The 14,688-nt window shown below is 35.7% G+C and overlaps 1 protein-coding gene across 1 annotated transcript in view; it reads left to right on the top strand.

The window, feature by feature from the left end:
• The window catches only part of ANAPC1 (anaphase promoting complex subunit 1), a 97,671-nt gene that overhangs the window by 59,102 nt on the left and 23,881 nt on the right, over window positions 1–14,688 (top strand). Inside the window, exons 29-38 of the mRNA XM_069494102.1 lie at window positions 475–709; window positions 3,197–3,288; window positions 5,043–5,177; window positions 5,353–5,435; window positions 6,315–6,393; window positions 7,785–7,859; window positions 8,750–8,826; window positions 9,348–9,438; window positions 9,539–9,592; window positions 10,827–11,020. Coding sequence (XP_069350203.1) covers window positions 475–709; window positions 3,197–3,288; window positions 5,043–5,177; window positions 5,353–5,435; window positions 6,315–6,393; window positions 7,785–7,859; window positions 8,750–8,826; window positions 9,348–9,438; window positions 9,539–9,592; window positions 10,827–11,020 — 1,115 coding nt within the window. The remainder of the gene's footprint in view (window positions 1–474; window positions 710–3,196; window positions 3,289–5,042; window positions 5,178–5,352; window positions 5,436–6,314; window positions 6,394–7,784; window positions 7,860–8,749; window positions 8,827–9,347; window positions 9,439–9,538; window positions 9,593–10,826; window positions 11,021–14,688) is intronic.

Below are 14,688 nucleotides of genomic sequence, written 5' to 3'. Positions count from 1 at the left end.
ATCTCTGAATCATCTCAGAGCCATTTACATGCTATTCTGTCACCTGAAACAGTCTTCCTCACCTTGCAAACTTGAGTGCCCCCCCTTCCTGCCACTTTTCCTGGCTGATTTATATTCATCCTTCAGGTCCTATTATAAGTTTCTTTATATAATTTTCTGTAGAGATTCCTTTCCTAATAATTCTCCAGCCCCTCCTAATCTAAATTAGAGTCTTTAAAATACTCTGTCATAATACTTTGTACTTTTTTATTATATTTTTATTTGTATATTTTTAGTTTAACATTTCTTCTTTCCTTTTAGGGCACAGGTCCAGAGAACAAGGACCATGTTTATTTAGTTTATCACTATGTTCTCAGTGCTTCTCATTGTGCCTTTCACATAGAAGGACTTATTGAAAGTGGCAGGCAATATTTTATTTAAAACTACTTATTTGTTTTGGTAGTGACTCAAGTTTCAATTTATTTTCTATCTTAGGGCCATGAAATGACAAGCATTGGACTGCTACTTGGTGTTTCTGCTGCAAAACTAGGCACCATGGATATGTCAATTACTCGGCTTCTTAGTATTCACATTCCTGCTCTCTTACCCCCAACGTCCACAGAGTTGGATGTTCCTCACAATGTTCAAGTGGCTGCGGTGGTTGGCATCGGTCTTGTTTATCAAGGGACAGCTCATAGACATACTGCAGAAGTCCTGTTGGCTGAAATAGGTATGGAATTAATAGTGCTGAATCTTCATAGGCATATGTTACCCATTCCACATGAATGAATGCCCTGGCTAGAGTGCAGTGGAGTGATCATAGCTCATTGTAACCTTGAGCTCCTGGGCTCAAGTGATCCTCCTAACTCAGTCTCTTGAATAGTAGAACTATGGGCATGTGCTACCATTGCCCAGCTAATTTTTCTTATCTTTTGTAGAGATGGGGTCTTGCTATGTTGCCCAGGCTGGTCTTGAACTCCTGGGCTCAAGCGATCCTCCCACCTCAGTCTCCCAAAGTGCTGGGATTACAGGGGTGAGCCACTGCGCCCAGCCAAGTGGTCACATTTAATGAGGTACCTGTGGTTTTAATCACATACGAACATGCTGTTTATCCTGCTATGTCTTTACCAGGAAATGTCTAGCAGTGGCCTGCATTTAAAACTCAAAGTTTATTGTTTAGGTCCTTAATATCACAATGTTTATTCTGCTGGACAACAGCAATTCCAACAGAATTCAAATGATTGACTTTATTTCCTCTGTTCATGCTGGTGGGTATGTTGGTGGTGGACCTGGAAATGGTGAGGTGCGTATACTCACTGCAGTAAACATTTTCTCTGTTTTTCATTTAGTCTAAACTTTTTGGAAGTCCATGTTATGTGTTGTCATCCTTTTGTGACAAGTAGAAATACTGTTGGCATTATTAGTATGCTCAGCAATTTAAAAATAATACTTTCATGTCCTGTTCTGATCTATTCAGGACCTTTTCCACATATATTTCAGAATATATTATTGAAGATATATTGTTCTTTAGTATGATTTTATCAGTTAGCTATTGCCACAGTAATGATACATAACAGACAACCAAAATTAGCCTGAGCAGTTCTGCTTCAAGCTGCAGACCTTTGGGTCAGCTGCTCTGGTTCTGCCTCTTATGCATTTTTCCTGGATTCAGGCTGGAGAGTGTGTTTCTTTCATGGTGATGACATATGTAGGAGAGAAGCAAATAATAGAAGCACTTTTCAGGCCTTTGCTTAATTACATTAACCCTGCTGAGATCCCAGACCAAAGCCAGTCACGTGGCCAGGTCCACTGTGAAGAGCATGGATGTAAACTCGCATTGTAGGGTAGTGAAGATTGGGACCCATACTTTAGTCTGCTGTAATAAAATTTTTTGCAAGGTTGGAATGTTCCTATTACCAAAATATAGAATAGCATAAGTTATTTTTCTGAAAAACACTTATGCAAAAGATACTAAACACTGGTTGCTTAAAGCTTGTTCATCTACAAGGTAATTTAACATTCTTTGGCTATGTCATGATGACATCTGATGATGTCATCATACAATCTCACAGCCATGGCACACCTCTTTCATACTGTATGTAGAGAGTTTCTTTGATTCATATGCATATACCCTTGTATATAACTATCACCAGAATGTTCATACTTTTAAAATTGTACCTTTTTCATATATCATTGTTATGAACGGTTTTTAAATTAATTTTATATTGTGTAATATCTTATGGAGTTGATAGTCTATATAAAGTGCCAGTTTTCTTATTTTCAAGACTTTTTAGGTTATTTTTAATTCTTTGCTATATGTATAACTGTTACACTGATTACCTTTGTGTAATTATTTTCTTTTTTTTCTTTTCTTTTTCTATTGCATTTTTTCGTATGGTGATAGAATTCCAGGAGTATGAACTTTTTTCCCAGAGGGAGGGATCTTTATACATAATAAGTTTCCTAGCTCTAAAGAGTAGAGTTAAAATTATGGGGTGCTTTTTAAAAAAATTTTATTTATTTAAAAAATTTTTTTTGTAGAGATGGGTTCTCACTGTGTTGCCCAGACTGGGTTGAATTCCCTGAACTCAAGAGGTCCTGCTGCCCTGGCCTCCCAAAGTGCTGTGATTACAGGCATGAGCCACCCCTCTGGGCCTTGGGGTGCTTTTCAAAAGTATGAGTTTTGCATCCAGTCAAACTTTTAAGATCAATACACAGAAATTCTACCATAGTAGGGCTCAGCATTATGTAGATTCAAAATGAATGTGTGAAATATTTAACAACTTAACATAAAGTGACCTTCCTATTTATTCTCAGTATTTGAACATGTTTCACTACATCCAATGAATGGATTTGAAAGTAACAAAACAAAAACAGAATGCAAGAGATTAAAAGTTAAAACTTTTGGGGGGGTATTCATCCCTTCAAAAATTTTTCTCTACTTCTTGGTAATTTCTGTTGTAAAACCCAAGGTTTCATGTTATTTGAAAGTCATTGCTTATGGAGGCTTAAATTGGCAAACTTAAAAGGACCATTTTGAGTCTTTTTTTTAATGTAAACTGACAGCTCTGGACACCATTTTGATAGTGTTATAACTTTTTGAGTTATATTCCATCCATATCTCTTAAGCAACTTATTAGAAAGTTAACTTTCTAAAATTTTTATGAGTTGGGATTTTAAGAGATTAGCTTGAACTGTGTTGTTTTCTGTCTTACAGGGCGGCCCCCTGGTCCTGAAATGGAATATTGCACTGACAGAGAGTCATACTCTTTGGCTGCTGGCTTGGCCCTGGGCATGGTTTGCTTGGGGGTAAGAATAGTCTGTGCCTTCCTGTGCTTCGGTTACGACATCTGCATGTTGAGACAAATAACCTTAAACCCGCATATCACTCTGCCTTACTGTGACTTGATTCCCAGTTCTTTCTTCTTTCTGGATATTTTTCAAAGTTCCAGTTTCAAAGTTCGAAGATGTGTGAATGGAGAGAAATTGCAGTGAAGAGTGGGGCTTTAAGGTTTCTTTCCCCCTTGCTTAGATATAAAGTGTTCATGAATAAACTAAGGGAATGAAGTTTCTTGAAAAGAGTTCAAGACATAAGATGAAGGAGTTACAGCCTACTCTGCTAGGAAACAGAAAGTAGTGAAAATGTATATGATGAGGAGCTTTGAGAGTCTGTGGTAGTTGTTGGAAATAAACTGTAACCCCCTTTTGCCACTGTGGTGTTCACTTTGTATCCCAGAATGTTGCCACAGTAGCATTGCTCTGTGACAAAATACATTATCAGGTTGGCCCATCTTTAACTCCATCCAAGGCGTGTAGAGAATTACCAGAAATATTTTATATTGTTTCACTTGGAATGTGGTTCCCCTGAAGAACCACCAGTATGTTGTTATGATCAAACTAAATGATACAAAGTTACAATTGAAGGTGTTTTTTTATGTGTATCCTAAAAATCCACCCTGTGTTTGACCATCTGTTGGGGTTTTGACTTCACATTTGGCACATGAGCAAAAGGGGCAGGTGGTACAGTGGAAAAGCATCATACTGGGAATTGGGGCCTGAATTCTGGTCCCAACTGGTGAATCAAGTCATTTAAGTACATTATTGTCTATGAGATAAACAGCTATGTGGACTGTTGAGGCAAACTGCCTTGTTTTCCATCTACCCCTGCCACTTACCAGCTATGTAACCTTGGGCTTAATACCTTTGTGCCTCACTTTGCTTATCTGTAAAAGGGGGTTCTACTAGTAGCTATTTGATAAGGTTGTTAATTCATGTTAAACACACAGAACAGCACCAGCATTCAGTAAGTTATTGTTACCATGGTTTTTGTTTCTGGAAAAGTTTGTAGTCAAAATAATGAAAATATTCAGATATTCATAGTTTGGGTTTCAATTACATGGCTAATATTTTCCCAATTAATTTCTAATTAGTAGGCCGGGCGCGGTGGCTCACGCCTGTAATCCTAGCACTCTGGGAGGCCGAGGCGGGTGGATCGCTCGAGGTCAGGAGTTCGAGACCAGCCTGAGCAAGAGTGAGACCCCGTCTCTACTAAAAATAGAAAGAAATTATATGGACAACTAAAATATATATATACAAAAAAATTAGCCGGGCATGGTGGCACATGCCTGTAGTCCCAGCTACTCGGGAGGCTGAGGCAGTAGGATCGCTTAAGCCCAGGAGTTTGAGGTTGCTGTGAGCTAGGCTGACGCCACGGCACTCACTCTAGCCCGGGCAACAGAGTGAGACTCTGTCTCAAAAAAAAAAAAAAAAAAAAAAAAAAAATTTCTAATTAGTAGATGAAGTAAGTATAATTTAATGTAAAGCCTCCATGTATTTTACAAAATGAAAGTATATAATCTTGAACATACATGTATTATAATTTTTATGAGAATTATTAATAGTCTGAGTATTAACTCATGATTAATATTTAATTGGGAAAAAAAAAAAACCAAACCCAAAATACCCTGCTTTGAAGTAGTTCATTATTTTATTTGTCATGAGCATGTGGTATGGATCTTCTTCCATAAGATTTCTTTTCCCTTGTCTGTTATTTTATTTTCCAGCATGGCAGTAATTTGATAGGCATGTCTGATCTCAATGTTCCTGAGCAGCTGTATCAGTACATGGTTGGAGGTCATAGGCGCTTTCAAACAGGAATGCACAGGGAGAAACATAAATCTCCAAGCTATCAAATCAAAGTAGGTACAAGTCAAAGTAACAGATGAAAATTTTGGAAGCTAACATGTTAATTTGAAAGTACTAGTTTTCATACTGGCATTCTTAAATATGTTAATTTTAAGCATAGGCTAGTATTCAGAAGAATTTTAGAATAATTCAGAACTCTTTTACATGAATAAACTATTCTTTCAATAGGAAGGAGATACCATTAATGTGGATGTGACTTGTCCAGGTGCAACTCTGGCTTTGGCTATGATCTACTTAAAAACCAATAACAGGTATTTGTACCCACCTGCCCTCTGCCCCTCCTCATGACAGTATGACATCGTTTCTGACATCAGTAGCAAAACTAGCTTATATGTTTATTTCCTTTTTGTGAGATGAACCATTCATTCTCTCAAATACTGTAAGTTACACAAGTTTTACCTTGAAATAATACATTTGCTATTTTAATGCTATTTGACAATATAATTTCCAATTTTTATTCATTTCTGTTTTGTAGTTGATGTTACTGATACCCAAACAATGTCCAAGTTTCTTTTCATTAATTTTGCTTATCATTGTGAGGGCTAGTTAAGCCAGAAATGTTTAGCATTCTTCTGTTCGTGGTTTCCATTTATAAAAATGGTTTCTGCCTAGTTCAAGAGTTTTCCTAATGACCAAACCTTCTACCTTCCCAACTCCCTGTAATTAGTGCTGACATTTGAAAGTAGACCTTTGGCATCTATTCTTACATTTTACATAGAAGAGTAAGTTGCATAGGAGACATTATACCATGTGTTAAGTCTTGGAATTTAAAAAATATTCTAAGATTCAAGAAACTTTTCAGTGTTCCAGATTTTTTCCCTTAGAAAAAATGAATATGTGCAGAATTAACAGAGTAGTTACAAATAGATATTTATTCACCTACTATTTGGATGAATGTGATGGCAGTGCTTTCCTGGCACATTGGATATTTCATTGAACAAAACAAAACTAAAAATATCTGCCCTCATGGAGTTAGTAAGATATATATACGTAATACACATAATGTTAGAGGGTATGAAGTAGTACATAAAAAAAAATGGAGCAGTAGTGATTTGAAATACATCTTGAGATTCTTAATTATCTTGTCTTCTACTTGAGCAGTAACCCTCACTGATGTCCTTCGCCAACAGATCCATTGCAGACTGGCTTCGAGCTCCTGATACCATGTATTTGCTGGACTTTGTGAAACCAGAATTTCTCTTGCTTAGGGTATGCTGCTTTTTCATTTTTAATCTCTGTTACCATAAGGAGTCTATTTGTGGTTCTTAAATTTAGCTTACAAATATAAATGTCATTACAAGAGAGCATTTACTTTTAATCTGTCATGTATATCTAATTGGCAGCATTCTTTTGAAATTTCCCAAATATAACTTTAGGAATCTCAAGAAAGGTGGCCACATTGATATGTAATACATAGAGTGACAACATTTCATCTTCTCACATTATTTAAAACTTCCTAAAAAGCAACAAGTGACGAGGACCTTATTACTACTATGTTTTACATTTTTGGATTACTATTGAGGATGTAATAATACTGTAAGGTTGTATTTAATGGCAATAACAGTTTGACATAATTGCCTAAAAATTTCCCTCTATTATTTTAATGTTTGAACTTAGCATATGTAAGCCTTTCAGTTATGGTGTAGACAGAGCTATGGTTTTTTCTTTTGTGATTTTTCTTTAGTAGAGCACGTTTTTAAGTCTCCAACCCTTCTAAACTTTGATGATGATCAACTTAATTTTAGTTTTTCTTTCTTTAAATCTTAAATTTATTTTAATGAATGGCTTAGGTCGATACTACAGATGGTCCCCAATTTAACAATGGTTTGACTTACAATTTTTTGACTTCGTGATGGTGCAAAAGTGATATGCGTTCAGTAGAAACCATACTTTGAATTTTGAATTTTGATTTTTCTTGGGTTAGTGACATGTGGTATCGTACTCTGTTGTGATGTTGCTCAGTGGCGGTGAGCCACAGCTCCCAGGAGCCACTGATCACGAGGGTAAACAAACAGTACTCTACAGTGGACTGTGTAGACAGATGATGTTGTCCAACGGTAGGCTAATGTAAGTGTTCTGACCATGTTTAAGGTAGGCAAGGCTAAGTTTTTTTTTTTTTTTTTTTAATATTTGCATTATTGGCCGGGCGCGGTGGCTCACGTCTGTAATCCTAGCACTCTGGGAGGCCGAGGCAGGAGGATCTCTCAAGGTTGGGAGTTTGAAACCAGCCTGAGCAAGAGCGAGACCCCGTCTCTCCTAAAAATAGAAAGAAATTAATTGGACAACTAAAAATATGTAGAAAAATTTAGCTGGGCATGGTGGCACATGCCTGTAGTCCCAGCTACTTAGGAGGCTGAGGTGAAAGGATTGCTTGAGCCCAGGAGTTTGAGGTTACAGTGAGCTGTAATTGTGCCATTGCACTCCAGCCTGGGTGACAGAGCAAGACCCTGTCCCCACACGCGCACACACACACACACACACACACACACGCATTGTCATCAGTTAGGAACTGATTTTTAAGTTGTTGTATTTTTATCATTGTTATAAAATGTATGAATTTTGACTGCTCTAATTAATTTTATCTGTATTGCATTTTTAAGACACTTGCTCGATGCCTGATTTTGTGGGATGAAATTTTACCAAATTCCAAGTGGGTTGACAGCAATGTTCCTCAAGTAAGTACATATAATAAATATTATTATATCTTTAATAGTGTAAAATTATGATTTCTTGTGGGATTTTCCAAAATCCTATAAAATATTTTTTATTATGAAGGCAGTATTGACCATTAGAGGATCTCTTGAAGCCCCATGAATTTTCATTTTAAGATTGTGTATTGATCACAGAACTCAGCCTTCCCTTTTAGCTCAGATCCCTAGAATTTGTGGTTTTTGAAAATTAAGTATGTATACCAAAGTACTCTAAAAAAGTATTTTTGGCACTTTTATCCTAATTAAGTAAACATCTATCTAAGATGCTATTGTACTTTGTAAGAATTTCAGATTTTCTATATAACTTCTTTTAATTACTTTATAGCATATTTATTCAGTAAGCCAAGTATATTAGTTAAAAATAAATAGACTGCTTCGTAAAAACTCAATATCAAATATTTTATTTTATTGTATTTTATTGTAGATGTAATGTAGGTGTAATGCTAGAAACATCCCATGAAGAAGTATATATATGTTTCTGGTTAGAGTTTTCTCCGGTTGCTTTTTTCCTCTTTCCCTGCTTCTTCCCCACACCCCAGCCCCAATTCTACAGCCATCATCTCTGTATTTCAGTTGACTGTATAAAATATTATTACTCTGGTATTGATTCAGAATATACTTAAGTTCTCCTGTTTACATTTGTTAAATCGATTGTTATTCTCATTTATCCCATCTTAGGTTTGAAATTTGACTATATTCAATGTGATTAAGATATAAGCCTTTGAATGAAATGGTTTGGTAAAGCTTATTTTGTGTAAATATGGCCATGATAAGCAGTATGTTATTATTCAAATTATTAAATATTTGTAACTAGAACATTGATGTCCAAGTATTCTTGCTTTCTATCTTGACAGATTATAAGAGAAAATAGTATCTCTCTCAGTGAAATTGAATTGCCTTGCTCAGAGGATTTGAATTTGGAAACTTTGTCGTAAGTAATGTATAATACAAATTAGGTATCCTAGTATCTATCAGATAAGTAAATTGAAATATACTGTGTAGGAGTAATATTGTCATTTGTTTGAGTAATTCTGAATCCTGAATGTTTCTAGCCATTGTTTATCAGATATTCAGAAGGTTATGTGTGTGTGTTTTTTTTTAAACTCCGAAGTATAGAGCTCTTGTACTCAAAAAACAATACTGGAGATTTAACTTGTACATATTCCTGTTTTATCCTTTCCATTAAAAAAAATTTGGCAATAATTTTTAAAAATTATCTTTTGCTTGCTGCATATGAAACAGTATAGGCAAGAGGCAGACTTCATCAGTAGGGGTCCCATGATGCTTCTGCTGACCAAAAAAAAAAAAAAAGACATCTACTGAGAAGGCTATAAACTAGTTTAGAGGACACAAATATTTATTTATTTATTTTTTAATATTTATTATTTTTATCCCAAGATAATTTTAAAGCAAAATAATGACAATATTAAATTTCTTGTCATCTGTTTTTAGGCAAGCACATGTCTACATAATTGCAGGAGCCTGTTTGTCTCTGGGTTTTCGATTTGCTGGCTCAGAAAACTTATCAGCATTTAACTGTTTGGTAAGAAGTGTTTTAGTTTACTCTGTTCCATTTTCGTCTTTAACAAAGCCCTACAATGCTTCTTTTAACTTTGAATTTTTTCTTTTTTTTGTTTTTCCAGCATAAATTTGCAAAAGATTTTATGACTTACTTGTCTGCACCCAATGCTTCTGTTGTGAGTCTTTTTATGATTCTTCTTGGGAATAAAACTAAACTTGAAAAGAATTCACCGATAATCCAATTACTTATGTGTTGTCAAATATCTCTGTTTGTTTGAATTTAGAATGGGAAATTTGAAGCTTCTTTGTATTTTTGTTTTGAGATGTTAATTAGGTGAGAATATGATTACCCTTAAAGGATGCAGAGGTATCTAATTCTTGTGACAAAAGAATAAGAAAGGCGGGCCGGGCGCGGTGGCTCACGCCTGTAATCCTAGCACTCTGGAAGGCCGAGGCGGGTGGATTGTTCAAGGTCAGGAGTTCGAGACCAGCCTGAGCAAGAGCGAGACCCCATCTCTACTAAAAATAGAAAGAAATTATCTGGCCAACTAAAATATATATAGAAAAAATTAGCCGGGCATGGTGGCGCATGCCTGTAGTCCCAGCTACTCGGGAGGCTGAGGCAGTAGGATCGCTTAAGCCCAGGAGTTTGAGGTTGCTGTGAGCTAGGCTGACGCCACGGCACTCACTCTAGCCAGGGCAACAAAGCAACACTCTGTCTCAAAAAAAAAAAAAAAAAAAATAACAAAGGCCATAACATTCATGGATTGTCATACCTCATGTAATTCTGTCTCACTACTAAATATTGGGAATTTGCTTTTTAAAAAAATTTGTTCTTAGTAAAGATTCAATTGCTTTTGAGGCATTGCTGCTCTGATGACATGAAGACTGCAAGATTTTTATTTCCTGGTAAAAACAAATGCAACATTATTTATAATATGGAAAAATTATAAAATCAGAAAATCTAAAAGTAGTTAAATAAATTTGATTATGGCCTATTCATACATTCTTGAATGGTGGAGCTATCAAAATCATACTGTACAAGAATTTTTTGTGAGTAAAGATCGCCTATAATAGATTATTAAAAATGTTAAAAATATTCTGTATAGCAACATGTCAGTTTCACTTGAAAAAAGTATATATAGATATAGGAAAAGATTCAGAAAAAAAGCCAAAATGTTAACACCAGTTCTCTTTGGGTGGTGATTGAAGAGATTATTATTTCTTCTTGATATTTAATTTTTGAAATTTTCTATCTTGAACTTATATTTGATAATCAAGGGAAATATTTGTTTTTATAGATTTTTTAAAAGTTACAAATATTAGTTTTCTAATGGTGAGTAAATTAGTTCTGATAATAAAGAATTGTAACACAATGGTTACAGCGACGTCATTGTTTTGCATTTTCAGACAGGTCCTTATAACCTGGAAACCTGCCTCAGCGTGGTGCTGCTGTCTCTTGCTATGGTAATGGCTGGCTCGGGGAACCTAAAGGTTTTGCAGCTTTGTCGCTTCTTGCACATGAAAACAGGTGGTGAAATGAACTATGGTTTTCACTTAGCCCACCACATGGCCCTTGGACTTCTGTTTTTGGGAGGTGGAAGGTAAATGAATATGTATTTTTTTTTTCTCAATGGAAAGATCTCATGAGTGAGGTCTGTAAGTGTGACTTATTTTGATGTAGAAGGTACATGAAAATTTTAAATTCTGACTAGCTGTTGGCCTAAGGGGCACTATTATACTTTTTGGGCTTATTTATAGTTTAACTATCAGTTTATGGCCTACTCAGTAGAATTACCATCCTCTCTGACATATTTACCATCATTACATTTCTCAGAAGAGTCTGTATTCATTACTTCAGTGGATCACCTCTTGTTCCCAAATATTTAAAGATTTTACCCTTCGGCTGGGCACGGTGGCTCACACCTGTAATCCTAGCACTCTGGGAGGCCGAGGTGGGCGGATCGTTTGAGCTCAGGAGTTCGAGACCAGCCTGAGCAAGAGCGAGACCCCATCTCTACTAAAAATAGAAAGAAATTATATGGACAGCTAAAAATATATATAGAAAAAATTAGCCGGGCATGGTGGTGCATGCCTGTAGTCCCAGCTACTCGGGAGGCTGAGACAGGAGGATCCCTTGAGCTCAGGAGTTTGAGGTTGCTGTGAGCTAGGCTGACGCCACGGCACTCACTCTAGCCTGGGCAACAGAGTGAGACTCTGTCTCAAAAAAAAAAAAAAAGATTTTACCCTTCTACTGAAGTGCTTTTTCAAAAAGGTCATGAATCATGTCACCAAATTCTATGACATTTTCTTAATTTTCAACTTTCTTGCTCTTTTTCTAGCATATGTTATTCCTGACCACCTCATTTTTTATAAGACTGCCCTGGCTTTTAATGATCTATATCGAAAAAAGCACAAATACAGAAAAGTGTTCGAATCATAGGAGCACAGGTCAATGAACTATCTACCATACAAAAGTCTCTTTGTTACCATGTAGATACAAAATATATATAGTACTTGAAACTCAGAACACCCATCTCCACCCCTGTGATGCCCCTCCCAATCACTATTACCTTACTTCTTCTCAAAGATCACCACTAGTCTTCCAACACCTTAAATTGGTTTGCCTATTTTTGAAATTTAAGTGGAATCATACACTATGTGTCCTTTTATACCATCTTTTGCTCAGTGTTATGTTTGTGAGAGTCATTCATGTTGCATTCAGCAATGGTTTATTAAAGTTTCAGTGTTATATTATATTCCTTTGTATTACCATACCACAGTTTATTGATTTACTCTACTATTGATGGATGCTTGTTGCTTCTAGCTTGGGACTAGTATGAATAATGCTGTTATGGACATTCTTGTACATATCTTTGATTTTATTGTGTAGATCTATGAGTGGAATGAGGTCATAACATATGTGTATATGTTCAACTTCAGTAGATAAAACCATCAATGCTTCAATATAATTGTACCATTTTACATACTTATCAGCAATGAATGAAGTTCCAGTTGTTCCATATCCTAGTCGACCCTTATTATTGTTAAGGTCTTTTTAATTTTAGCAGTCTGGTGGGTATATAGCAGTATCTCATTATAGTTTTAATTTCTATTTCCCTGAATAATGGTGTTGAGCACCATTTTATATGTTTAATAGCCAGCCGAAAATCCCCTTTTGTGATATCTAGGTCTTTTGCTACCCAGTTTTTATGTTTGTTTACTCGTTTAAAAACTTTTATTTGTGTCAAAATATACACAACATAAAATTTATCATCTTAACCATTTTTAAGTGTGCAGTTCAGTAATATTAAGTATATTCACAATGTTGTACAACCAATCTCCAAAATTTTTTCATCCTGCAAAACTGATACTCTCTACCCATTAAACAACTCCCCATTTCTCCTTCCCCTCAGCTCCCAGAAACCATGATTCTACTTTCCGTTTTTATGAAGTTGACTACTTCACATTGGTTTAACTTTGTGTTGATTTGTAGGGATTCTTTAAACTGTATCCTAATCCGTTGGTCAGTTTTGTATGTTGTAGTTACCTTTGTCTCTCTTTGGCTTGCCTTTTCATTCTCTCAGTGGTGTCTTTTGATGACTGAATTATTAATATTTTTCTTTTGTTGTTTTGTACTTTTTTGTCCTGCTTATTACCCCAAAGAAATGGAGGTATTCTCCTATTTTAACTTCTAGAGTTTTTTTTTAGCTTTTCCATTCATTAACATTTGGATTTAAGTCTACCTGGCCCTGATTTTTTTGTATGTTTTCTTTATGTTTTTTTTTCCCACTGCTATTGAAAAGTTTATCCTTTCTCCACTGCTTTGCAGTACAACTTTTATTATAGAAATTAAGTGTCCATGCGCCTGTGTTTATTTCTGGGATATTAAGTTCTGTTGGTCTGTTTTTCTGTACTTGCACCAATACCACAGTGTCTTATAAGTCTTGATATTTTGGTAGAGTAAATCCTTCAGCCAGAGTTTTCTTCTTCAAAAATGTGTTTTTCTGTTCTTGGTTCTTTGCATTTTCATATAAATATTGGAATTTGTTATTTTCCATACTAATTTACCTGCTAAAATGTTGATCATAATTGCACTGATTCTTTATATCAGTTTGAGGGGAATTGAAATCTGAATCATTGAGTCTTCCAGTCTGTAAATTACTTCATTTATTTAGCTCTAGTGTGTGTGACCTTGGCCAACTGCTATAATTTCTACAAGTCATGTGGGCTTATTTTCTCCTTTTCTTTAAGACTGAGCTAACTATTGTAACTCACCTTCCCATAAGTACAAAAAGTAAAGAGTATCAGAAAGGTATGCATTTCCTCTTAACATGTTTTGTAGAATTGTCTTTCTTTAGTTGTTTAGAATTAAGAATGGTTAAAGAAATATTACTATGAAATTCTTATTTGTATTTTATTCTATTTTATGATTTTTGAAACTTTTTTTTTAAAATAAGCCCCTACATTTATTTTATGCTCTTATTCGATTCTATCTTTCATTGTTCCACATTGTACGACTCTACTTACTCTTCTTTAGTATTGAATAGATTTTCTGGCATTCTGCTACTGCTTTTCTAGTGATTTTTGTTCTTTAAATGGTTAAGGGTACTTTGTAACAGCATTTAAACTTAACTACACCACTATGTTTAATCCCCAAATTTCTTCTCCTCACGCTCTAACAGGTACATTGGATTACAGTAGCACCATTCTCTTTACTATAAGTTAATCATTCACCCAGCGTTTTTTCTCAAAACTCACAAATAACAAACACAAAATACAAAAATTCTCAATACAAAATGCCATGGCTGACCAAATGGGAACCATCCAAACAAAAACCAAATTCTGAAATGAGAATCAACATCTCCTAATCCAAAGGGGATAAACGAGAACCAAATTCTCTCAAACGAGAACCAACATCTCCCAATATCGCTTGGTTCCCTGGGAACCACAAATGAGCTCCAAATCCAAACCAGGTTTCCTAGTTTCACTCAACCTCTTGTCTTCCATCCCCAAATTGGTGCCTCAAAACAAATCCAATAGGAAGGTATGAAAACCTGCATATGGGTGGAAACAGGGTCTTGGTGTCCTGGGGAACTTTACTTACAAATGGCCGTGCTGTTACAATGCTTCCCAAATCTATTTCCTTCTCCTCAACTCAGTTCAGGTTGTGGGGAGCTGGTCTAATTCCAGGGAGAAAGAGATGGGAATTCCCTGGAGCTAAAACATGCTCTGGCAGCTGCTAGGACCGTCTTGTACTCTCTCACCTCAA

The sequence above is a fragment of the Eulemur rufifrons genome, chromosome 19, assembly GCF_041146395.1.
Source record: "Eulemur rufifrons isolate Redbay chromosome 19, OSU_ERuf_1, whole genome shotgun sequence".
In the NCBI taxonomy this organism is placed as follows: domain Eukaryota; kingdom Metazoa; phylum Chordata; class Mammalia; order Primates; family Lemuridae; genus Eulemur; species Eulemur rufifrons.
This window is presented reverse-complemented; position numbering and strand designations above follow the sequence as displayed.